General features: G+C 40.3%; 3 protein-coding genes across 7 annotated transcripts; 1 reads left to right on the top strand and 2 right to left on the bottom strand.

Moving 5' to 3' along the window:
• Positions 1 to 2: 2 nt before the first annotated feature.
• On the bottom strand, positions 3 to 16795 carry LOC145912259 (phosphorylase b kinase regulatory subunit alpha, liver isoform-like). Of its 5 annotated transcripts, none has more exons than XM_082999673.1 (30): positions 16644 to 16795; positions 16252 to 16410; positions 16035 to 16106; positions 15806 to 15950; positions 15471 to 15634; positions 15058 to 15198; positions 14875 to 14979; positions 14599 to 14691; positions 14234 to 14410; positions 13588 to 13774; positions 13070 to 13163; positions 12434 to 12587; positions 11703 to 11847; positions 11259 to 11337; positions 10767 to 10840; positions 10135 to 10335; positions 9679 to 9696; positions 9109 to 9160; positions 8834 to 8941; positions 8661 to 8775; positions 8297 to 8418; positions 7984 to 8062; positions 7681 to 7770; positions 7111 to 7252; positions 6716 to 6825; positions 6254 to 6301; positions 5319 to 5462; positions 4015 to 4176; positions 3067 to 3270; positions 3 to 1034 (listed from the first exon to the last, which is right to left on the bottom strand). In XM_082999673.1, exons 1-30 carry the CDS (start codon positions 16719 to 16721, stop codon positions 858 to 860), a joined length of 3639 nt encoding a protein of 1212 aa, XP_082855799.1. In that variant the 5' UTR covers positions 16722 to 16795; the 3' UTR covers positions 3 to 857. The 5 variants fall into 5 exon arrangements, with proteins under 5 accessions (XP_082855799.1, XP_082855802.1, XP_082855803.1 ...); XM_082999676.1 differs by having other exon boundaries at positions 5319 to 5396; XM_082999677.1 differs by lacking the exon at positions 5319 to 5462.
• Positions 16796 to 17031: 236 nt separating this feature from the next.
• Positions 17032 to 20170, top strand: LOC145910460 (multiple inositol polyphosphate phosphatase 1-like). Its single transcript, XM_082997589.1, has 12 exons — positions 17032 to 17103; positions 17204 to 17321; positions 17422 to 17521; positions 17578 to 17724; positions 17866 to 17992; positions 18065 to 18175; positions 18237 to 18333; positions 18410 to 18516; positions 18574 to 18686; positions 19087 to 19217; positions 19346 to 19477; positions 19538 to 20170. The coding sequence occupies exons 2-12, from the start codon at positions 17236 to 17238 to the stop codon at positions 19806 to 19808; spliced, it is 1422 nt and encodes a 473-aa protein (XP_082853715.1). The 5' UTR covers positions 17032 to 17103; positions 17204 to 17235; the 3' UTR covers positions 19809 to 20170.
• A 110-nt stretch (positions 20171 to 20280) lies between these two features.
• LOC145910461 (uncharacterized) lies at positions 20281 to 24294 on the bottom strand. Its single transcript, XM_082997591.1, has 6 exons — positions 24022 to 24294; positions 22773 to 22877; positions 22578 to 22634; positions 22384 to 22497; positions 20989 to 21099; positions 20281 to 20851 (listed from the first exon to the last, which is right to left on the bottom strand). The coding sequence occupies exons 1-6, from the start codon at positions 24223 to 24225 to the stop codon at positions 20780 to 20782; spliced, it is 663 nt and encodes a 220-aa protein (XP_082853717.1). The 5' UTR covers positions 24226 to 24294; the 3' UTR covers positions 20281 to 20779.
• Between the last annotated feature and the right edge of the window lie 439 nt (positions 24295 to 24733).

The following is a 24733-nucleotide window of genomic DNA, read 5'->3' as shown; positions in this document are numbered from 1 at the left end:
GCCCAATGCTGGGGACATTTGAATCCGGCTTCCTGTTGCTTAGAGGTCAGTGATTACGAACGCTTTGTAATGCTTTGAACCGGGACATGAGGTGTAACGTCTCGCCGTCTTGCTGTGAAAGGCCTGGGGTCTTCGATACCCCCAGTCACGCCCATTATGTACGCACACCACAAACCCCAAAAAAGTTATATGAGCACGAAGGCTTGACGACAAAGCGTGACGTAGCGCCGTTGCCTGGGCAACAACAATCCAAAGAGCTCGCGAATGGTGGCGAAGGTTAATTTTAAATAAGCCGGGGAACATCACAATGATCAAGTCCCGGAAAAATCAGCGCAACGTCAAGATCACGAATTCCGTACTCGGAATACTTTAATACACGCTCTTCACAGTGAGACACAAGGACGGCAGCGCGCATGCAATGGTATACGAATACATAATAAAGAGTACTCGCTGTTCGGTGTATCTGTATTATGCGTGTAGTTTATAAACAAGGCATTATCCCTGTGAATTTCGAAAATTACGTCTAGTATGCGGGGGCAAACTTACAGAAATATTTTAACAAACGTAAATAAATGCAGTCTACGAGAGGCACGTCAGTTTCAAGGAATAATTTACAGGAAAATGTGCGAAGGCGTGAATACAGAACTTCGGTCATTGCATTCCGGGGGCTTTTTGCACCGTTTTCATTGAAGTTTGAAGTAACAGTTAGTCTATATATCAATAAAATCTGCCGTACGTACAAAACGCTCATTTCGTCTTACTGAATACGCCACACGCAATAACGGGATAATGGCGGTGATTTAGGCAACGCCGCGTGCTGTAATTCTGGTTTATTTGTTGTTGTCTTTGCTGGTCGATCAGCTGACTGCACAGTCTCCCACATTTTCGGGAAAGTATTCTTTGAAGGAGGCGGCAACGGCCTTGGAAAGATACGTCATAGTACCGTACGGACCGCTAGGTGCGCAATCGTAAAACTCGGTGCAGATGTTATTGGTGTCCTTGGTCAAAAGGTCCTCGGATGCACCGTCGTCAAACTGTAAACAGAAAACGTGTGGCGGTAATTAACGTGACCTGGATCCAGCTTGGCTGCGATGCCTGTTAACCTTATCATCAAAATAGATTGCGCAGTGGAGCGATCCGGCCTTGTCATGCGATGTAGCATAAAACAATTCCGTTAAATTACAGGAAGGAAAACATAATTAAATAATAAGAGCAAACGTTTTGTCGATGGTGGCCTTGTAATATCGCATGAAAGTGCTCGTCAAATCACCGAACGTCGGGTAATATAGAGTTCATGGTAAATATTATAGTTCAATTTTACATTGGGCGGTGATGACTCGATCTCAACACACACACAACAGCAAGAATATAACAGTCAAAAGAAGTAGTCACAGCATAGATTTTTCTTAATTACCACCAGTCCTGTCAAACATAATGCACTGCGGGTCAAAGGACAACTTAATACTAAAAAGCATTTTAGCGATACACTTCAACCGCTTACGGAAATTTTTTGGATAAGAACTGGTAGCACACCCCGGTCGGTGACCAAATAACGCAGTTAAAGCCACGGCGGACTTTCCGTAAAGTCGTTTCTCGTTAACCGTGAGGAACGTGAGAGCAAACAGTAGCAAACCGGATTTATACGTGGCTGGATCTGCTGGAGTGAGAAGACAAACATAATAAGCGAACCTCGACCCCGAGTACCTTTTTTGCTCGACCAATCAGCGAATTGTCTTATAATGTGGCGGAGGGAAACGGCACTTTTGCTGGGTTCGGTTTCCCAGCAACGAGTTGCGACTGTGAGCTTAATTACTAAGTGACGTTAGGTCCAATTAAGTTCTACGAAGACGTCAAAACTTCTATAAAGTGTACTTTTAAACCACCGAGAAAATTAACGCAAAGGTTTGCTCAATATGCGTACGAGTTTCCAGCCCTATAAATAGTTATGCGACTTTGGCATTCGGTTGTTTTGAAGAGGAGTTGAGAATGCGTAACCACCACACACGAACTGGCCAAATATTTGCAAAGAAAGCGGCATGGCAAGTCGACATAATTTACAGACACGAAATCTACTCGATGTGAAATAAACGCCGGAACACAATTGCAGCGACCGCCTTTTCTTCTGCAAACCTTCCGTTCTACAACTGTCTCAAGTCAATAACTTCTGCAGCGTCAGCAGATAGCTAAAAACCCCGTGTAACCGTGTCAGCATGGAGGTGGTTCGTCATGCACGGGTAAAAGCATGGAATCCGCAATTGAAATATCACGTTATAGGAAGTAGGCGTAGGAGAATAAGCAAACATAAATTTAAACTTTCCTTCATGGGTACAATTTTATTAGCCGGGGAAATGCAAATATCGGCGCGACGTCGGTCTGTAAAACTTCCCACGGTAGAACTTTTACAACGACAAGAAAGGGGGCATGGTTTGTTAAAACACTTTTTAAACCTTTTTTACGAGAATCAATCGGTTATTGGGCCAATTAAACAAACGTGTTGAATTTGAAAAAAATCACGCACCAGTATAAGCTCATTTATCACCAAGAATGCCTCCAAAAAGTCTTGTACTAAGAAGTTCTTGTTCCCGCCCAGCTAAACCGGAAACTGGTAGAACGGCAAGCAAATACTGTAAAGCTCAAGCAAGAGAAAATATTTCGCTTTGTCAGACTGGAATTTCCCCACCGCAAAACTAAAGATTTGCCATGCCTTCTTTCCCTTCTTTCCCGCTCAATTTTACCAACCGATTGAGGTTAACCAACCGTGAACGTGGCGAACGCAAGATGTATTGGGCTACGCGAGGTGAATTGCTGTTACACCGAATAAAGACCCGCGGGGTTGCTAGTAACTAAAATTCAGGCTCTTCGCCTCGTAATAAACGCAATCCGGATGCTTGTTTGTGGTCAAAACACTAATATATTAATATATTAAGAAACCAATTAGCAATGTAAGTCGTTCAGTATTGTTGCTCCGCTAAAAACATATAGGTCTTCTGCTCGTGCATGCGCCACAAATACTGGACTATATACAACCAATATGCAACGCTGTTAAATCACGTATAAACCGCCTACCTCGTCGTTGTAGAACAGGTCGCTGGCACAGAGAAGCACGCTGTCCACGTTCAAGTTGTCGGACAAAAACTTGACACGCGGTGCGTCGGCGAGTAGGGTAAGGACGATGAGTGTTTCCACCACCAGTTGTCTGTACTCGGCCTGGGGAATATGGTTCAGCACGTTTTCGACGAGTAAGGCGAACTTTAGCTCCCCCGGGGTCATCTAAAGTAGAAACAGCAGGGAAATATGTGTTGTTTTCGTGCGCTGTGGGGCGGTCTCTCAGGGTACGTTGGCTGTTTTGGTTACACGGGGAGCACGAAAGCGAGGTTTTCGCACTAGACACAATGTATTCTTTTAACACAGACAAGATGCAAATCGTGTCAAATCACAATGTGTAAATGACCAAATACTCTAAGCGGAAAACACGACATAGGCATCAGCATAACCATGGAGGTTATATGACAAGTAACCAATAATTCGTTGCTCAATTTATCTCGCACAAGGCTGGACAACTGGGTGACAGGGTCGTACTGGCCCCTTCTATTGTTTTGGTCCGCCACCTCCTACTGCGCAGTGTTCCAATTGTATTTTGTGGTTTGGTGTAAGGAATGCCCGTGGTCTTTGGATGGCGTCGGCCAACGAGTTATTGAGTTGTTGTTTTTTTCACGGCCGATGGTTTCATGCGAAGGCAAGGCTTAGTTAAAGGGCATGGACACGCGGTAAAGGTTTTTCTGAGTGTATTGTGACTTTCAGGGATCAAGCACTATATAACGCGTGGTATGTGCTTGAGGTGCAGAAACTGGCCCAGGTAAAAAAAAAATTATGGCCTAAATGTTTAGCAGCAAATAATTTTAGAAATCACCAAACACTGTTCATTACAGAAATAAATGAGTTTATTCACATCACAGCAATTATTGTTTGTTTTTCATAAATTAGGACCGCTTTTTGGTCTTTAACGTCGCTTACCTCTTTAGTGACGTAGCCGGGGATGTAGTGGCCACCGATGACGAGCCCGTAACACTTCTCCAACAGCCTCCATATGCGAGAGTAGAAGTTCTGTGGGACTCGGTTGAGCGCTCCGTCTATGCGACGTCTCCTCACCCACTGACCTCGCTTCTGACCTGAATACTGTTCAACACCGGTTCAAAATTTAGTACGGATTGAATTGTGTGGGAGATGAAAGCCAAGGTCAATGGAGCGAAGTTAGCGTAAATGATGTACGCAATGGTTGTGGGCGCCAAGAAATCGCGTTTTTTTGTCGGGAAGTGGTATACATAAAAATACCCAGTGAGATATGGAATGGATTTAACAATTCTGTCGTTTCCGCTAGTTTCAATAAGCTCAAATTTTATTGCCCTGAACGGTCTGGAAAACGGCGCTGCGGTAACAAAACCTAAATCAAAGTAACTGCGCACGCCTTGCCGCCCCTTTACGAACCAACGCCCACGCAAACAGGACAAAAATGACTCGGGAGACGGCTGCCCCCGGAACGGAAAGGGAATGGACAGGGGGTGTTTTGGTGGCGCGTCGGATAATAGATCGGTCGAGAGAGACCGCGTGTCGCGTGCCAATTGTCCCTGGTCGGACCGGAGACGCTAACCGGTGCTTGTTTGTGTGTGTGCGTGACGTAACAATAGATGGATTTGCGGGGCGCGGGGTTTATTAATGGACTGAGGAATTGTGGCGTGTGAGAAAAGGGTTTTGGTTGAAAGGTCAGTGATGTGAATAGACCGCTCACTGGATAATCACAAGTTTCGGGTGCAATTACGTACCTACTTGGGTATGCGCTTTCATACCATACCAGGAATCTTGCCCAGGATAACCTTTTTTTCTACGGGGTACATGGGACACTCACGAAATCAAAGGGTATATTTACTGCCATCTGGCGGAATTATGCTGTGTGGGTATTGACGGAAAACAGTAATTGGTGAATGAATTAAGTCCGGTCTGTGGCGCGCATAAGGGACAGCAAACGGCCCTTCTATCCTTTAAATAAAGTTTTTTTTTACACTTCACCATGTTCGTTGTGGTTAAACTGGTGGCAAGCGTAACACCCACGTTGTTATACAATTATCACTTTAAACTGTTAAGTTTTTCCAGTTCGTCGCATTTTATACCGGTTGCACATGTCTGGGTTTTTGTTCTTCATCAATTCAATATCAAACGTAAATTAGGACCATCGAACTTGGCTTCATTTCCTAAAAAAGTTACTTAGAACAAAAGAGCGTTACTTGGCGAGCCATGCAAGCAAATGTAAAATGACGTAACACCTGAGCATAACCGGATGGAACGATGAGATCGGATGAAATGCTCTGGTTGCGCGAGAACTCGGCCTGGCGGTCGGTTATCTGCTGGTCGAAAAACTTCACACTCTGTTTCCACACTGGAGGCGAAATGAGGCCCGACAAGCTGCGCTGCAGACGCACAAGGCAAGCATGGGGGTGAGTATGCGACAGTGCTGACGTCATAAGCGATGACATATGCATGAGTATGACGACATGCGGACGAAGTTGTAATAAAGTGTTGACGAAAAGGTAGATTAGGTTAGTCGAGGAACTATTGGTCATGAATGTACTAAACTACTTGCCATTTGGAATAGTTCGTATATTCGTGAACAGTGGGGGTGAATATTAACCGTTAGTATAAGTACGAGCTATGAGTTCTACACATGCTTCCACCTCGAGTCCTCATGCACAATGGAAAATCATCCACGCAACACCCAATTGCTAACACAATTTAACGGTACATTTAAAAGTTCACACTTATGTATGTAATGCTCGCACTCTGTGTTTTTGTATGTTTGGTCTTGGTTTTCATATGCTATATAATCACCCAGTCAGGTTATAAAAACAAGACTCATGAATTTGGTCCATGAATGTTCAATATTTGAAAAGGTACAAAAGTTGTATGAACAGGATGGCGCTTATTAATGTGGGAGAGGGCAAAAATAAGTTGGGATTAGCTGGGTGTAGCCAACGTTAAGGATCAATCCAACAAACTACTGTTTAACTCTAAGGCAATCTGTTTTCTACGGGGTCACACTACACAAACACACTCAACAATTATTCACCAAAAAGTGCACTTAACACAAGGCTAGAACCAGTATCGTGATAGTAACACCAAACTGAAGCAATCCCGCAAGCACCAAACAGCAGATTCAAGCATTAAGTGAGTGAGTGAGTGAGTGAGTGAGTGAGCGACTTACTGGCCCGCGTGCCTCTATTGAGTTGGGTCTTGTGTTGGTCACCTGTTGCTAAAATGGGTGCAAAGAAGTTGTGTAATGTTAGGATTGTGACTCGGCAACATGCATGGCTACGATGACGAATATAGGGCAGAATACGGGGTTTGGTTCACTACTAAAAGCTGCGTTAAGTTTGATTGCAAATAAGGCACAGGCATGTATTTTATACAACGTATACATAACAAAGCTATAGTTATTTCTGTGACTTTAGTCCAATCTATGTAGGCGATAAGAAAATTAATATAATAAACCAAAAACAAAACGGTAACTAAACCATTGGTTTACATACCGTTCTCATCTCATCAATATTAGTTTATCGTTGGCATGATAGAATGAATCTAAACTAATGTAAATGCAATATTGCTGGGCAAAGTTCTATGGCGGCCACTATGGACAATATATAATACACTGCATAAGTTTGAATACCTTTAGTTTTCGTTTCATGTTGACTAGTTTTGATTTGTCTCCTTTAGACGAACGTTCCATTTGGAAGGCAAATTCCTTTACCGTGGACGCGCCTGGGGTTTGGGGTCGGGCTGACGTAAAGGAAAGTTAATGCAAAAATTGTATTCACTTTAAATAGAGATTGGTTATTTCTGTGTTGTGTGATATAGTTGCTTGGTTTTAAATTAGCTTCTTGCGATTTGCACGCTAAAAAGCAAAAGCAATAGGAATTACGGAAATCATGCGTATTTCGAAAGAAAATAATATTTTTTCGCCACTAGTTCATAGACGAAAGAGAAAAAAACCCTTATTTCCGTGTCAAATTTAATATGAATAGTACCTGTAGAGCCGTTTCTTTGAACTATTTAAGAACTTACTACTCTTAATAACGCCGAACTCTTTGCCGCTGAGAATATTGTGTATGAGCTGTTTCATCTCGAAAGGACTCAGACTCATCAGATGCATAGAGGCTTCCTCTCCAGAGCAGCGTAGATGACGTGCTAACTCACTCGCCATCACCTGTGAACAGAAGGCGGGGTAAGAAGGTTTATTCAACCAGACGAATATTGGGGTTGTGGTCAACTTAGTGGATACAGAATAAATGTCCTTACTGCTTCGTCATTAACTCCAGATTAATTTCATTGTCGTTTTATATTTGTATTCTAGAATACAAATAACGCCTTTGTGCAGCATAACGAAATGGCAACTTTATGCAGTTTGTTGCTGATAATTATTAACGACAATAAATGATTACAAAAAAGAATAGAAATAAAAAAGGGGATGTCACATACATCTAAAAACTTTATAGTTGGTTTTGATCCAGACTGAAGATTTGATTTAGGTTGAATTTAAGCAGCAAGCACCAAACATGCCCAAAGACGATTTAAGAAAGCCAAGCTTAAGGAAATATCCACGTAGCAAGCCTACGCTAAAACACCGTCACCCACCTGGATAATCAGGCCAACCCGCAGCCGCAAGAGGTCGTTAAAGAGCTCGGGAGATGCACGAATGAACATCGCCAGGTACATAATGATTTCCTGTGGAGTAACATGCCATGTCGTTAGAATGCTGGTAAAGAAGTAAGTATAACAAAAGCGTCACAGACTATTGCCCAGTGTGTTACGTACCAAACGAAAATCAGTGTTAACACCGCCTCAAGGTTATAGTTTACGTTAAATTCAATTTAGTTACACATCCATAGATGTGGCAAGGTTGGTAGATATAAACTTGAATGCGAGATTTTAACTTACTTGGGTTAATACGGCCATGTCGGTGTCCTCGGCGAAAGATTCAATTATTATGTTGAGCAGTTCATCGTTGGGCATCGGCCTAAAAAAAGGACAAGACAAATGTTAGTCTAAATGCAGAGTCATCAAGATCCTTGAATCTGCATCGATATTGAAAACTTCTGGGCAGATAACATAACCACCTTACACCAATATTATATCATTGACTTTATTTTTGATATAATCGAGTCGCAAAATGCGGTTTTAAGCTGAAATACAGAAGGAATTTACCGAAGTCACCCAAGTCTGGCAACGAACCGATATACGTATTGATTACCTGAATATTGTTGTTTCGCGCGGTTCTTTGGGTAATCCAACAGTAACTTGTTTCTGGCGCACCAGCAAGTCAGTAGTGGATTGTGAGAGGCTGCAAACACGACGATGTAACAAACCGATCATCTGAATTCAAAACAAAAATCGGTAAAATTCAATAAAACGGAGGAGAACGAGATACGAAAAAAGACAGTCGGAATATCGAGAAATTAATTAACACGATTTGGGTAGCATACATAACGATATAAGGCACACAATACCAAATCAGCTTCAATTACATGCATCCAATCTAACATAGGCGGTCAGTGTTGGACGTTGCTTGCGTTTGAGGCAAATTTATGCCTTCATTTTCATAATCAACAACTCACCTGTCGGACAACCATCCAGTTTCCCTGCTGCCCCGCTCTCCCGTACAACTCCTCGATGAGGTCACTCACAGTCGAACCTCCATTATCGTCAATCATAGTGTCCCAAGCTGGTCCTCTGAAAAACACTGAACGTGAAGAAAGGCTGTGTCATATGCTTTGAGAAAGCGCAGTACTTGAGTCTGTAGAGATTGTGTAAGATCTCGGCTTGCTCCCACAGAGTACCGGTTATTTGGAGTTGATGGACAAGAGATTCCGGGCTCGATTCCGTGTCGGAGCTCTCGCTGCGAGTGAATATTATTGAGACGTTTAAAGAAAAACCTAGCAGGTTTAATTTCACATAAAGACGCAAGCCAGATTTGATTGAATTCAACCAGTACATGTTTTTCAGTCGACTGAAAAAGTCCGAACACCAATTCTACAGGAAACAAATGCTTCCAAAACTACTCACCTTTCACTTATTTTCATTTTTCTCTGTAGTGTTTCGTTGAACATCGCAATATCTGCGACACAACAAGGTAAAACCAACACGGCAACAGCAAGCGTTTATAAGATTCTTAAAATTGACAATGACAAAATGATCTTTAAATGCAAACACACACACACACACACACACACACAATTCGTGAGGTTAGTTGGAAACAACTACAGGTGAAATCAGTTCAACACACAAGAATCAACGCATGCGATTCGATTGGAAACACTATTTGGAATGCGACGATATCATTCATGCACGTCACACATCTTATTCTATCCACAAACTAAACAAAACTATCGAAAAACACTTGCGGAACAAAGAAAGGATTTTAATCACGAAAAACACGCATGCATGGGGAATTTGTGAACGGTGTATGGAAAGGAGGGGGAATAAGTGTGGTTAGGTAGACATGAGGAGGAATTTTTCGGAGAAATGAAAGCGGTGTAGGTTTGCAGGAGAGTTGCTACCACAACAGCCAAACCACCGCTACTAATTAGTGCTAATTAATAGAAGTGTAATTGTAGTGGAACTGTCGGTACTTACCGGGGCCTACCAAGGAACCTGACAGAAAACAAAATATACAGGTTTGCATAAAAGGGATGGATAGTTTTTTTAACAGGTTTAACACCTGAAGTATGCTGGTGTTTCGGAAAGCTTGGATTTTTCTGTGATGTCATATGCCATGCAAATCACCCAGCAGTGCAGAACTATTCACCGCAAGCGTGAAATTTGGCGGCATTTGCTTTTGCTTTGTAATGTTGGCGTAAGCTTGGATCTAAACTTTTGTTAAGCGTATAAAAACTGTAGTACTTAGACGAAAGGGCTGAATAACGTATATTGCAATGAAACATCAAACTACGACCATTTGGCGTACTTCCATGCGCTACAGCAGCGTAATATGCAACTAAGTGTTCCAGGGACGATAAATCAATTTCAACCAACCGTGAAGGTATAAAACACGTGATCTTTAAAAGCGCCCATGCGTGTAAGCCTACTTACTGGTCAGATCGGTTGAAATTCGTCGTTGTCGTGCTCGACCCGCCAGACGTACTTGCAGCATGTTGCGATGCTCATCTGGGGAAAACTCCGTTCCGGACACGGTCGGAGAGGCGAGGTGCCGCCCGGTGTCGCTGCCGAGCCGGTGGACACGCTGGGGCGCTCGCGAGAGAAGGAGATCGATAAATGCCGAGTCCACCGAACCTGCACCGAATGGCTTGTGGGTATGGAAGAAAATTTGGCGTAAATGCAGCCACACCAAAAATAACAAGGAGACATTGGGAAGACAACAAGCATGGGGACCGATATAAAACTGAATAAAATTCCGGCAGAATCTTGTTCAGCATTACAATGATAATCATGGGCCTCTAGCCCACCCCCTCCCCCCTAAACTCGTTAGGGCGCAGGTGTCCTGCACCGGCTCCATCCCTCTCTTGGTTACAAATACAGGAGGTTACAAGTGTCAAGTACATTGGATGAGTCTCGCACCAATTGTATAAAAGCATAAGTGCTTCTAGCTACTTCAGCACATGCTGCAACTGTGTTTCATGCTAAAGCAACACTAACGGTTTGTGACTTTTTGAAAGTTCTAATCGGTAGAATGCTGGAGGTTGCGCGCCAATATTCATGCTTACTTTCGTCTTCCAAGAATGTGAGACGAGTGAGACACGAAGTGCTGACGAAGCTCTCAAGATCACCAAGGACGACTCTGCCATGTGGAAAATAATTATTTTTACATAATTTAAACACACAAGTTTTAAGTAAGTAAACCGCATGTGTGAACGTTTTATTATGCTGGACATCACTGGGTTTGAGTTAATATAAAGCCGAAATGGGCAAACTGCGGCCCCCAGGGCAATATCTGACCAGCCTGTAAATTTGGCCCGCAAGTGGTTAATATAAATAAGTGTCGTTTAATTTTATTGCACATTTTTTGCTTTTCGGTGATAGGATTTAAGCGCTAATTGTTGTAAATACTTAGGTCCATAAACTATTTTGTGAACAAATATTTGATCATTTCTGGCCCACGAGTCGGAAAGGTTGCACAGACCTAATATAATATCAGCTTATGGCGAGTGGATTTTCCAAGCGGAGAATATCAAGGAATTTGACAAAAAATAGTTTACCTCACTCCATACAAATATCCGCTCTGAATCTTCCTTAGGGTAGAGATGAGGGAAGGTTTAAAGGTCTCCCCGTCTTCGGCTGCCATTACATACAAACACTTCCTGTCAATTCACTTTTATAGCACATTTTTACCAAATTTTGAACTTACGTAAAATTAAAATTTACACTTGCCTCTGATATAACTTTGCATAAACGAACATCAGATTACAATACTACTTAAACAGCGAAGCAGATGGTATGACTGTTAAGTTTTTGTCTTACACACCAGCAATGTCACTGTTTTTCTAACCGAACTATGTTTTCATTTACCATTACATAAGTCGACTGGCAAATGGCTGATTCGAGGGCGTTTTAAAATATCGATCAAATTTTAACCTCGTTAAAAAAAAAGAACTCCAGTGTACATAAAAGTGGCTATGACATTGTTTGTCTATTTTGCTTACCCAACATGCCCGAGTGAATAGGTATAGTAATGATGGGACGTCCCAGCATGTTCCAGTACGTGGAGAGGTATTGGAGTTCGGTGAGCATCATGTCTATCAACATATCGGTGTCGAGCGTCATGTAAAAATCGCGTTGGTCGAGAAGCTGTGAACGAAAAGGGAAGCTTTTATAGGTGTAATCGTATCTTAAATATTACACTAATTGTTTAGTACCTTGTTGGGTACAGTATCACAAATTGAAAAGGTTTAAGCCTGCTACTTAAAAAGGTAGTCCAATGTAGCTGCGCTGGTGAGACCTTATAGGTCAGAGAATGTGCACTACTGTCTGCAACACCACGATTTACCCTATTTTTTATTCAATTAAAAACCTTTTCCCGACTTTGGAATGTTTTGGTTGGAACAATTTATAAAAAATGTTTATTTGGAACTTTTCTTCACGACCCCATATCAAACACATGCTGCCTTTCATGCTTTGCCTACTTTATCATATGTATCAAATGCATTTCAAATGTCTCTAAAAAGCACAGGATATAATAACTTTGATTTCATTTGGATTTGGTCATGAAAAATTTAACCCAAACATTACTTAAAAATTTTCAGGGAATTTACAACCTTAACAAGTTAAAATCGCCTATGATAACTTATTCAAGTGCGATAAAATAAATACAAGTTTTTTATTTAATCTTATCATAAACAGTTAAAAATTTGTTGAACAAATGTGTGCAACTCACGTTTGGGATAAAAGCGAAGGTGTTACCCTTAATGATGTAGAGCTTGCTCGTACCAAGTATACCAATCTCCGTGTTGGGGCGACCAGTAAGTTTCAGCTTGGGACACTTGCCCATGTGCGAGTAGACAGAAGCCAAAATACGAGCAGGCTGGACCCTGTCAGTACATATAAGGTGACTTACTTATGTGGAAAACCTCGCCCACGTTTCGAGGACCGGAAAATAGCTACATTTCAAACACAACCAGGGAAAAATTAAATACTTCTGTTTTGTGACCACCGTATAGTTATACCACAGTTAAACAAACCATTTTGATTACACGTGGATGCCCAAAGTCACGAGCGTGAAAGTATGGCGGCAAGTACACTTTTAAATACAAAGCATTACACACAGTCACTACAATGCCATACCGCAGTCTATGTAAATTATTACAAACATCACAAAACAAAACATCATTCTAACGCAACAAGACGCTTCCGCACCAGAATCATCAGTTTTAATAAAATCGCTAAACACTGAGGACTATATGCCTCAAAACTTCCGCTGGTAAATCAACGCAGAGCGTATGACTAAATAACCATCAGTATTACGCAAAATATATTGACATCCAAAAATGGTTTACTCGACATTATTGCCCACCTTATTGGAAGAATCTCCTCGACCGTTTTAACGTGAACTCCGAGCTTTTCCTTCAGCATATCCTGATACCGCTTCTCCTCCGCCAGAATAGAAACTATATACGGGATGTGAAACATGTTAAACTATACACAGTTTCATTGGTGAAAACTAGTGGATTTGCAACTTCGCAAGAAAGAAAAATTTAATCTCATTTATCGGGCTGCAATCGGCGCGACGAGGCGTAAATGATGCAGATAATGTTTATAATGTTAGATAAGTAGGAAGTTTCGAATGCATTACCGCATTAGGAGATTATAAGTTTATTTACGCGACCAAAGTAACAAAATACGTTGATCCTTATAATGACGTTAGAACACGTCTATGAAAGAAACGATAGCAGTTTGTTGCAGTTTGTGCATTGTGCGGTTAACTAACACTTTTAAGGCACCGACTTTGCCAACTACACAGACAATACTCATCCACGTGTTGCATGGTTGCAATACAACGATCCCCTTAGTGAGGACATCTGACTAACTTACTTTGGACGACCACGTCAGGTTTTGGTGAGGTGGCAAATCTTCTGTTAAGAGGATCGATCTCCCCTGGAGCAAGAAATCCGTCCATGAGAAGTTGCCCCAGCAGGTAGAGGGACTGTCCCCACAGGTGGGGCATCTTGCCGGTCGGGACCCGGTCTTGGCTGTGTGGGTTCGTTTTCTCATGTTCGACCTGCGAAAATACCAATAAATAGGTTTTACAACCACGGCCAAGGAAAACCTATGGGCTTTAATTATTTTAAAATTTTTTGTGACGCATTTTAGTAAAACCAAGTTTAAAATTTGTATGCAATTACACAGCAAAGTTGTCACTGGAACGGCCAAAATTCGGTTCTTGTGTTTCAAAATGGAAGTTTTTGCTTAAGACTACAACGAAATTGAACAGCGCTAAATAAATTGCAGTCTTTTTGTGTCGTCCTATTTGACGGGAAGTGAGGTCTCTGTTTGACGAAGTTGCAATAGTTCATCCGTATTAACATCACAACACACTAACGGGACACGTGCTGGGCAGCATAGGACATATTGCAATCAACTGGAGAAACGATTTGTTACGCACCACAACACAACATCCCAATAAAATAGCCTACATTTAATACTGGAAAGTTTGATATAGAATATTAGCCTTCTTTACCCGGTCAGCGGGCACAGTGTAGAGTTCTGGAAGGCATTTGACGTCATCGTGCACAACCAGTATCTCCTTGAGAGCGTCGTGATATTCCATCACCTGCTGCCCGTTGTCGTTAAATATCCCGTCTAGAATGAGGTAGGCCCAGAACATTGGCCATTCACATTCGATGTCCTCAAACATCTGGTAAATAAAAGCAAACATTGGGTTGCCACTGGCAACAATTTGACATGCACTGTTAAAGTTAGGGTTCACTTTACATTAATGTATAATACATGTTTTTGCAGTGGCTTGTTTGAGGGCATTGCTTAGATTCAAGGCAGTTTCACAAAACCAACGCAGGTAACATTTAAAAACATATAGTTCAAGACCTTAAGTTCTGCTAGTTCATAGTGAAGCCGAGAGGAATCTTCCAAAGCAGTTTTGTGGCCGTCACGAAGAAATCGACAACATCCATATCTTCCCTAAAACAAAACAAAACTCCAGTGATTCCTAATCTTTTTTACTGCAACATTAATATGTGCAATTTTGCACAAGGAAATATCAGAAGGAACATGCAAATGTCATATATTTTGCAGCAAGGACATCTTTATGTAAATTTCGCAACCCAAGCACATTTCTCTACAAGGGAAACGACTGAGGCTCACCTGCAGTTTGTCAACAATAGCCTGCTTTGTGACATCAACCAAGTGGAGATCATTGACAGCAAATGCAGGGTAACCAATGATGCTCAGTAAACTGGCATCAACTTCCTAAATACCACATATATAACATTAGTTAAACAGAAGAAAGTTAACTGGGGTGTCTAGGGGAGAAAGTATCGTTATCACCTTGGAGTTTGACTCTCTTGGCAGCATGCTTTCCAATATGGCTTGACATAAAGCTTTCTCGTCGGGTGTTACGTGTATGATTGACTGTGGCCCACCACTGGAGCCAAACAGGTTTATTTCATCAATGGCCTCCAACGCAGCCTGCAAAATTCACAAATATTTTGAATACTAAGAAATTACAGTGTGAGATGTGCATGCACAGGGTATTTGAGCATCCGAAAAATACAAAGAAAAGACATTAAGGTTACATACTGACAGGTCTGTCTTTTCTTGTTGACCAGCTAAGAGATAAGACATGAAAATATGACTTTTAATCAAACTAACTAACAAAGACTAAGACACTATTAAATTTCTACACATTTATCAATAGCTTGACGGCACATATAGTGACAAACATACACAAAATAATGAACCTTGCACATTCCTACAGAACTAGCATTCAGTTCAGGTACTCCATGATTAGTTTTGTCGCCCCTTTCCCAAATGCCATAATCTGGAGTGCGATAAGCGCTTGAAATATAGAAAACCAAATTCTGCACAAATGCAACTTCATCCAAGCTGTAGATTATTTGAAGACCTGAAAAGGACAAACAGGTTAAAAGTGTGGAGTGTCGCTACAATTTTTACCACTTAAACAACAAACAAGATTTTTTTTTTTACTTGAAACTGTGAACTGGCTTATGCAATGTTTATTTCCAGTGTTACATTTACTTCCTAATGCTGTCAATTCCACATATTCAACACATACCTGATACAGACATTTGTGCAAGCATTAACATGTATAGTCCAGTGGCATCTAACTGCAAATGGCCCCAGTCATGATCACCAACCACAACGGAGCGTGTCCGGCAATGGTACTTGGCATGTAATGCGTCGCTCGCCGATTGAGTTGTCTGTCAACAACGAAACGCTTTATTGACCTCAGCAACCATAGAATCAAGGGAGAGCTGGCAATCTTGCAATGTCTGATAACTTACTTTGAAGCTTTCCAGTTTTTCTGCTTGTCTAATCATGCACATCAACAGAGACCTCATACACTTGACCACACTCTTAACAATTGTAAACACAATTAAATCACAAATATCATGTAAATAAAAAATTCTTTTGCACATATCGTCTGGTGACTTTGCGTAAAATTTTAATATTCCTAATAATTTTTCATAAAGAATAAACAAAACCACACAAAAAAAGTACTTGTTCAAGCTCATAACACTTTGCTTTGTCTTCATCAAGGTCTGCTTGTCTTCTGTAAGCAAGTGCCAAACCCCATACTGCCTGAACCGAGTAGAGATTGTCTCGAACCCATGCATGTGGGTTACCGTCACTGGCTGAGAACAATCCAGTCACAGGATCCTACAAAAGTAATAATTTTATGAGTTTTACCAGCAAACATAGCAAAAATTAGTTCACATAAGTACATAACAAAACACTAAGCCACAATATATGAAGTGCATTTTTATAGATAAGATAAATGTCCATAAGTCCCCTAAACGGGAATTATGGAACACAGTAAAGGTAATATGATGCCTGAAATGCTAGACTTGATGGTATTGGTAGGCCTACGCCTGCTACATTATAAGTGTTACCTGATATTTCAAGATACTCTTCTGAATAACACGAGCGTAATTATCGAGCTTTACACCTGAGTTACTTCTGCTTCTCATACTTAAGACCGATGAAAATTCCTAATATATTTTATTGTTTACTTCTCCAACAAATCTCTGCACCTCTCCCTGCAGTGACTTCGAACATCAACTAACTCTCATTGGATAATAGTTACTTACAAACTTTTGCACCTTTGCTGTTTGAGTACGTGAATATTCCTCTTTCGTACTTTTAATAATATTTACTCTTTTACAATTTAATCAACAATTATTTAGGCAGATGTATATTAATGCAAAAAAGGAAACAGTCATATTATTCTATTGCTCGCAAACAATACAATCACTAATCATACATATTAGTTTCTCATGATATTTGTTTAAGGACAAAAAGAAGACATTTATCGAAAAACCTTTGCCTCTTTGCTCTGCAATATTTTTTAAAGTAAGTATTTTCTGTTTAAATACATAAAAATACAAAATATGAAGAACATAAAAACGTAGCGCGGTTATCCCCCTTAAAATCCCCCCTTTGAATACCGCAGTATCTTGTTGGCGCTTAATTCAATTTGATAAAATGGCCAACGGAATAATCTCAAATATATTGTTGTCATTGAAAATTACCACCATTATGCTTTGTGGAATTCAAACAAAAGGCATTGGGTAAGCATTTATCATTGACTATATGCTTTCAAAACATCAAATTTTTGGTGAAAATGTTATCAGTTTAATTTTTTGTTCTATTCCTAATGCATATGTTAAGCCTGGCTAAAGCTTTCTCTTTGGGAATGACGTTTGCCACGAAAACTACTTATCGTGACCAACAATCTATGAATCATTCTTCTATGGTTTGGGATGGAATTGTAAGGGTATTTGTATTTCTTTCACTTCAATATTTGTTTGCAAGTTTACTTTGTAGCCAGAAGGGTTTGATGTGTTGTATGTTGATGGTTTGTTTCGACATGGAACACGATTTCCCGGTGGCAAGAAACTGAAAATATGGAAAAAGCATTTCATGGATATTCAAGAAAAGAAAGAACATGCGGTCATTTCACAAGCTATTGAGGTGGTTCAAAAATTCCACAAAAACTGATCAGAAATTGAAATGTTTTAAGAATATTATTACAATTTAAAAATACTTGTCAAGTTCTAGCATGAAATGTGATATGTGACATATGACTTACCTGGTTAATGGTTTCATTTAAAGACATGGGACAAGGATTTTTCACCTGAAAACATCTACATGCTACACAATGTTGGCAGAACTGAGCTCTCACAAATAGCTGACACAGTTTATCACAAAGTTAGATCTCCTTTTTACAACAACAACAATGGTACAAATAAATTAATTTTAGACATCTTTTCATTATGACAATTTGTGCTTTACTTTGTAATATGCCATAAAGGTTCCATTCGATTCATGTCTAGTCCAAAAATGAGAACCAAACAAAGTGCCTGTGTTTTCATAAATCAGCTTCTGTGCTTAACCAGGAAGGATTTGGAATGCACAGGTTCTGGTAATATAAAAAATACCTTGCTCTCTTCTGGTACAAATTTTATCCTATTTTTTTGCAACAGATGAAACTCTTGAGGGAGAAGATAACAATGTGAGTTGTTCGGGAATTCCACTTGAAGTAAATTCTCACTTGTTAAGGTCATTTGAACATTGTCCCAAGTAAGGTTGTGTTTTTTCCTTTTTATTCAACTTTTAAATTAAACATTTTCTTCAAAAAATTGCATTTATTCTTCAGGTATGAACACCAAGTTGAGGAGAACAAGACCGCTAAATATGAGTCTGAAATGTTTGCAAGATCACATTACATAAATAGAACTATAGAAGAAATTTCTTTAAAAATGGGTCAGTTTTGACATGTTTGTATTTTCATGCATGAAAAACAGTCATTTATGATTGCAGATTATTCACTTACATGGCCTGTACTCCTCTCACTTTACCAGTATTGTGCATTTGATTTTGCACTGCACAATAAAACTGGCATTTGTAACCTGTTTAATGATGAACAGCTCCAGGTATTGCATGTTTACATTTGTTTTGTAAAAGCCGAGCCAATAGCGCTATTGGATCCCAAACAGTTGTTTTGGCCATGGTGCGCTCCACGTGTTTCATCTATGTTGATTGGTACCCAACATATTGACGATTGACCGAAAGGTAGCACAAGGTGGAAATCTGTGTGCCTGCTAGTCTACCAGCTAGCATGTGCCGCCACGGTCACCAGCTGCACAGATGAGACCTTACAGGTCGAAACAGTGTGTACACCTGTCTGCAGCTCTCATTGTACATTTTTTTTACTTTCAAATACACTTTACTTTCAAATGCGCATAATTCTAAAATGTTACAGGATGTGCCTCTACTTTTCTTTCTAAATGACAACTTTTCCTAATACAGATTACATATTCTACTTTGTTGCAGATAATGGAATATTACAGTGATCTGAATCATTATTATAAAACAGGTCATGGCTACAAAATAAATTATGAAGTTTCATGTGGGCTCATGCAGGATATTTTGAATGGATTTGACAATGCGATCAGCAAGGAGCAGTAAGTTTTTTTCTCTGCTTATGCCGACTGTGGTGGTTTATAAGTGTTCGTAAAACAAACTTAAATGACAACGCCCTGATGTAACAACCCGGATTTTCTAAAATTATATTGTTGACTACTGTTTTTAGAACTGGAGCAACATTTCGATTTGGTCACGCTGAAACTCTCATCCCTTTGCTCTCCTTGCTTGGTTTATACAACGACACGGAGCCGTTGACTGCTCACAGCTTCTTACATCATGGCAGGAGGCGCTTGTTTCGGTAAAACGGTGGAAATTGATGAAAAATCGTATATGTTTATGTGGTTGTTTTAATGTGCAGAACTGGGTCTTTTAGTCCGTTTGGTGGCAATGTGCTGTTCGTTATGTACCGACCCAACCAGTCTCGCCACGATGACGACGTGAAGTTTTCGGTTGTGATAAACGGTCGCATCGCTCAGTTGCCCGGCACTGGTTGCCACGAATGCGACTACAGCAAAGTGAAAAAGCTGCTTTTTAACAAACTTTTATCCCTTAATTGTTCGGCAATGTGTAAATTCGAAAGATTTCCTGAATCATTGCAAAAAGCAGGAAGACCAAGAGATGAACTTTAGTGTCGATGGGGTAAAGTTTGGTAATATTTTAGTTATTTTTGTGGGTTTTCTTTACTTATAGCCAATATTTTTGTAGTTGCTTGCAGAAAATTTTTCTTCAAGGTTACGAACCTATTTTTATACATTGTGGTGCTCAGGTGCGGTACGCTTGCTTTTGAATAACACTGACTTTACGAAACTGCATTGCACTAAACGTTTTATCAAGCACATGGTTACTCATTTAGAACCAAACTACCGGGGTTACCGACCTAATGAAATCGATTGCTTTACAACAAAAATATCAAAGTATGGGCTGCGGCTTTTCTGAGGATCCGTTAAGGAGGTAGATCTTTTTATTGTTGCATTATAAGTCTTTCTCCGTCATAAATTTAAGCCAAACCTACATCTTTTGCTCGTAGACTTATTAAATAAATCATCGTAAAGCACTTTGGGCTGTTCATACATTCCTTGTTCAGGATGTGGAAACACGAGCACGGGGCAATTTTATCACAAACAAATATAGGTAAAGTAAGCGATTTGCAGCAAGAGAGTTTGAACTCCATAAAACCGTTTGAACTCCATAAAAAGGAGAGTTTGAACACCAATTCGAACGTGAATTGTCTCCTTTTGTGTGTACGAAATCGGGTCTCAACTTGGCCTGAACGCATTTCATCTTGAAAATTGGTTTCTGTACACAATGGGTCAAGCAACGAAACAACATTGACGCAAAGAATGCGAGCAAAGGCAGAGAATGCAATAAAAACGGGAAGGGCGTTTTATGGTATAGTTCCGCCACTGTACTGCCATTGTGACATGGAAAAAAACGACTGCGTGTCGACCAAATTCGCTTCACTTGAAGCTGTGTTAAAAAATGTTGAACTGAAAAGAGTTCAGTGTACAAAAAGGAGTCACAATGGGCAAGTGGATAACTGAAAATTGGCGAAGACACCGCTGTGAACAAAAGTCCGGATGCGTGGATGACGTGCAATGAACTACACCACGTGCGCGAGGATGATGTTCACGCTTCTTGACGCATCAACCTTGAAAGTTTCGCTTCCAACTATCTGCAAAATTTGAATAGATTTAGAATTGCTCAGAATAATAAATACTGGACAAAAAGGATTTAAAGTGTTTTTTTTCATAAACCTAATTTCCACACAAGGTGACGCAAAAGATTAAAAAAGTGATGCATCCGACATACCTGCTTGGGAGCATTTTTGAGTTCTCGTTTGCAGAGTACTAGCGCAACGATGGTCAGGCCAATTTCCGTTATTGCAAACATGCACAGAACGAAATGTAGGATGAGAACAATCTGTTGACGAACATGACTAAGTGTTAAAATAAGCAAATATTAAAAATACTATGCGCATAACATCTGCTGTGCTATGAGGCCCACACAAAAATTAACAAACGATCGATGCGTCTGTGTTCTCAACTTCGTTAAACTTCTTCTGAAAATTTTTTTTTTATATAATGCGTACGTGCATTTCCATGTGTCTCTCGAGACCGAATTATGCCTGCAGCGCCTACTGGACAGAATTATGCGGAGATTAAAAGCGTGTAAACGTGGTGCAACACGGTTTGACTGCATTTTCTCTTTCTAATGTTCATCGACAACTTCAAAAAAGACTATATTGGTACAAACCACATATCACTATTGCCAATACAATATGTTTGAACACAAGAATAAACGTAAGGGCTAAAAAAGCACAATTTCTATGTTCAGCGATGTTACAACTTACACATGCATTTGTTTCATATGTCTTTCATAATCTAAAACTCGGCAACCCTACACCATTTCTTTTTTCGTGTATATGGTTTATCAACGACGTTGTTTTTTACGCATGATTCAAATGATTTTAATTGATCTTAAAGACATGATTGCACGTAAAATAAGTAAAAGACGCTAATTACATGTGACCTCCAGGAATCGTTCGTCCATCGCCCGAAGCGCTTACATTAAATGTTCTAAGGCTGTGGCATCTTGATGAAGAATTTCGCGGTGATGTTGCCAAACAAGCAAAACTAGACGCGTACTACGACAAACTTAATCGACCCTGGCATTTTTAGGTCCCTTTAAAATGGCAATTGTTTTGAATATTTTAATAAGTTTGCTTTCAGTATCACGTGTGAGCATTTAAAACCGCAAATGAAAGTTTGTTTACCAAAGCATCATCAGGCTGTGAAGGACGAGATAAAATCGCATGATATAGTTACACAGGCGTTCGATTGAAAAGCTTCACCAGGGAAAAAGTATTGCGCAAACCATAATCTTCTTTTGAATTTTATGCAAATATCCAGTCCTGTAACTTATACCGCCTTGACCTTAACCGTTCCGTTTTTCTCCTTCTCTTAATTGACACAAACTGATTTTTTTCTTACTGGGCATGGGACGTGTTCCCACTCTAATCCCACGTTTATGTCAAAAAAGTTATTTTACTCCTTTCTTGGCCAAATTTGGGTGTGCCGAAAACCGACTATTGGGACCAAAACGAACCACGGTTTGTCGACAAGCAAACCAGAAACTAGAAACCAGAATTTCCGGTATTTTAAATCTTAGGTGAATGCACAAAACCCATAAAGTGTACGTCTATACCTTGCTGGGTGGCTCCTCTTCAGCATCCAGAATCAATGCGGCAATTTCAACACATTCCACAGCGAGCATGAGGATGCCGAAATACACACAAGTGGCTGCGAATGCAACCATTACCTGCAGGACAACGGAGGAGTTTTCAAAATCGTCCGATTATCGTTTCAATTGGCTTTTTGACCAACTAACTTATTGCATACCCGAAATGGCTTAGTCGAGTCCCCCGACGTGAAGTTAATCCCCGCCATCAATATAAACTGCAACAAATAGTATTTATTTCGAAATTGTTAGTTGGATTCGCGGTTTTAAAATTGTTTTATAAGATTTACAAATAAACAATACAATTTTCAAATAAAAGTCGATTGGAAACTTGGCCTATGGTTGTCAGAACTTACAAATGCAGAACACCAGATTCCGCTTCCTGCCGAACCTTTTTTCACTTCCACAGTGAGAGGAATGGAGATGACGATGCACATCACCGCAATAGCCAACTGCGTGAGCTGAAAACAGAAATTAAAGGTTCGTGCGACACCAACTTTAAACCGATGGAACGGCAAAGTGATAGGTACTTTTCATTGGATATTGAATATGAATACTTGATTATCAGTGAGAAATGGTTTCGACTAAATGGTTTGATTTAGAAGGCAATAAGAAAAGCAAAATGTTTAAAGTTTAACTTGAAATACCATACCTAAAAAAGACACAAATAAAAAACGGAAGTCTTTTGTAAAGAAAACCTATTTATCCTAAAAGGATGATGGACAAGGTCGCATAGAATGTATATGTCAAGTATGTTGATTTTTTGCAGACGGCTGACATGTACAAGTAATACGTTGTGTAAGCTGCAAGATGGCCACTGTTTCGACCTAAAAGTATACAGCTTACACAATTCATATTATTGGCTCCACTTTGCTCAAGTAATACGTTGTTTGTAGCGCATTTAATTTTGGAAGGGGGTTTGGTTCGTATGAAGCGAAAATATAGCTAAAACCAACTGAGAACCGATCACCTGTCGTCCAAAAAATTCATTCGAAACTGTAGAAAAATACCTAGTCCAGATGTAACGCGATCCTAAAATCCAAACATTCGGATATACCGTCGGGTCGAAAATGCCGCCGCAAGAATAGAGAAAACCAGTATTTTCCAAATTACTTGTGAAGCACGGGCAATGACGTCAAACGAAGGTGGACCTCTTGTTATGTCGAGCGTGGCGTTTTAACGAAGCGTCGAAACTTGAGTGGCGGCAGTTATTGGGTGTCGGGCAGAGCTCCACGGCCCATTTATCATCGACTAAAGTATACATTTCTTTCGGCTTAGCAGTTTGCTGTGGATTTAGCGTCTGACATTTTGTATGAGTGCGATTTTGTAGTTTCTTGGTATTTCTTCTAGTATTCTGGTTACAATCGATTGGCGCTTCTTTAAACATGTGTTTATGTGTTTGCTACACCTTTAATCTACAGACCAGCACGGTTTTCACAGTTCTTAAGCGGAATAATGACAGGTTACAACGGTGTAGTTCATTCATACACGGGTATCACGATACTTCTAAACCCCATTTTACTTATTACACGCGGTTACAAAAAAATCACGGTCAAATCACTAAAACACATTAATACGGTTTAAAACTTTAATTCGTTGTCTCACCCCAATTCTACGCATTTTCCAATAATAAGGTCCGCGCTTTTTGTTCGCTTCTTCATCTTCGTCCCACGACATTTCGTCCAATTTTCCGGCGAGCAAATCGTCAGCGCTGTTGTCATTTCCGGTCGCGGAACCACTTGTCAGCTTGTCGGAGGGCTGGGACGATTCGCTGGAGGTATTGCTTGTTCTCAGTGAAGGACTGTCCATTGCGTAATGCCAGTATCACTTAATCAATTCCTACTGGGATAGTGAAAAAGTTTACCAAAAAATTCCGATGTTGCTGCAAGGTTAACAAAATGGTAATCCAACTTTGCGTCAGTACATTTTTAAGGTGGTTGATCCAAAATAGTGCGGTTATTTTGGGAGCAATCGGACCCATTATACTTTGAGCTAAACCTTAATCACAACGAGGTTGAGAGACGAAGTATAAACCAAAGAGCCAGTGTGTACGAAGAAACATTCGACCAAAAGGCTTCCAAATTGCCCAAGGCGAGGAAAGTTGTTTGAAGTGATTGACGCAGTTGGTAGTAAGCAACTCACGGGTGTCCCGAAAAACACAACGAAATACAAATCAACAACGCGACCATGCATACAAAAGCCACCGGTTTATTGCAGTGAACATTTGGTAATTTTTCACTAAGCCTTTTTCTAATTGTTAAAGGTGAAAAACGTGACGTGCTGAACAACCCAGGAGGCAACGGGTTGACATTTTTGC

This window comes from Ascidia mentula, chromosome 8, assembly GCF_947561715.1.
Source record: "Ascidia mentula chromosome 8, kaAscMent1.1, whole genome shotgun sequence".
Taxonomy (NCBI): domain Eukaryota; kingdom Metazoa; phylum Chordata; class Ascidiacea; order Phlebobranchia; family Ascidiidae; genus Ascidia; species Ascidia mentula.
This window is presented reverse-complemented; position numbering and strand designations above follow the sequence as displayed.

What these genes read in the sequence shown, in the direction of transcription:
- LOC145912259 (XM_082999673.1), bottom strand. Translation starts at nt 16,721, where the DNA reads ATGAGAAGCAGAAGTAACTCAGGTGTAAAGCTCGATAATTACGCTCGT. An exon ending in TGCACAAATGTCTGTATCAG is followed by an intron (nt 15,635 to 15,805) that starts GTATGTGTTGAA and finishes TGTCCTTTTCAG; the next exon opens with GTCTTCAAATAATCTACAGC. An exon ending in ACATGAAACGAAAACTAAAG is followed by an intron (nt 6,302 to 6,715) that starts GTATTCAAACTT and finishes CACCCATTTTAG; the next exon opens with CAACAGGTGACCAACACAAG.
- LOC145910460 (XM_082997589.1), top strand. Translation starts at nt 17,236, where the DNA reads ATGGCCAACGGAATAATCTCAAATATATTGTTGTCATTGAAAATTACC. An exon ending in ATTCAAACAAAAGGCATTGG is followed by an intron (nt 17,322 to 17,421) that starts GTAAGCATTTAT and finishes GCATATGTTAAG; the next exon opens with CCTGGCTAAAGCTTTCTCTT. An exon ending in TTAATGATGAACAGCTCCAG is followed by an intron (nt 18,687 to 19,086) that starts GTATTGCATGTT and finishes ACTTTGTTGCAG; the next exon opens with ATAATGGAATATTACAGTGA.
- LOC145910461 (XM_082997591.1), bottom strand. Translation starts at nt 24,225, where the DNA reads ATGGACAGTCCTTCACTGAGAACAAGCAATACCTCCAGCGAATCGTCC. An exon ending in ACTCGACTAAGCCATTTCGG is followed by an intron (nt 22,498 to 22,577) that starts GTATGCAATAAG and finishes GTTGTCCTGCAG; the next exon opens with GTAATGGTTGCATTCGCAGC. An exon ending in TCAAAAATGCTCCCAAGCAG is followed by an intron (nt 20,852 to 20,988) that starts GTATGTCGGATG and finishes CAAATTTTGCAG; the next exon opens with ATAGTTGGAAGCGAAACTTT.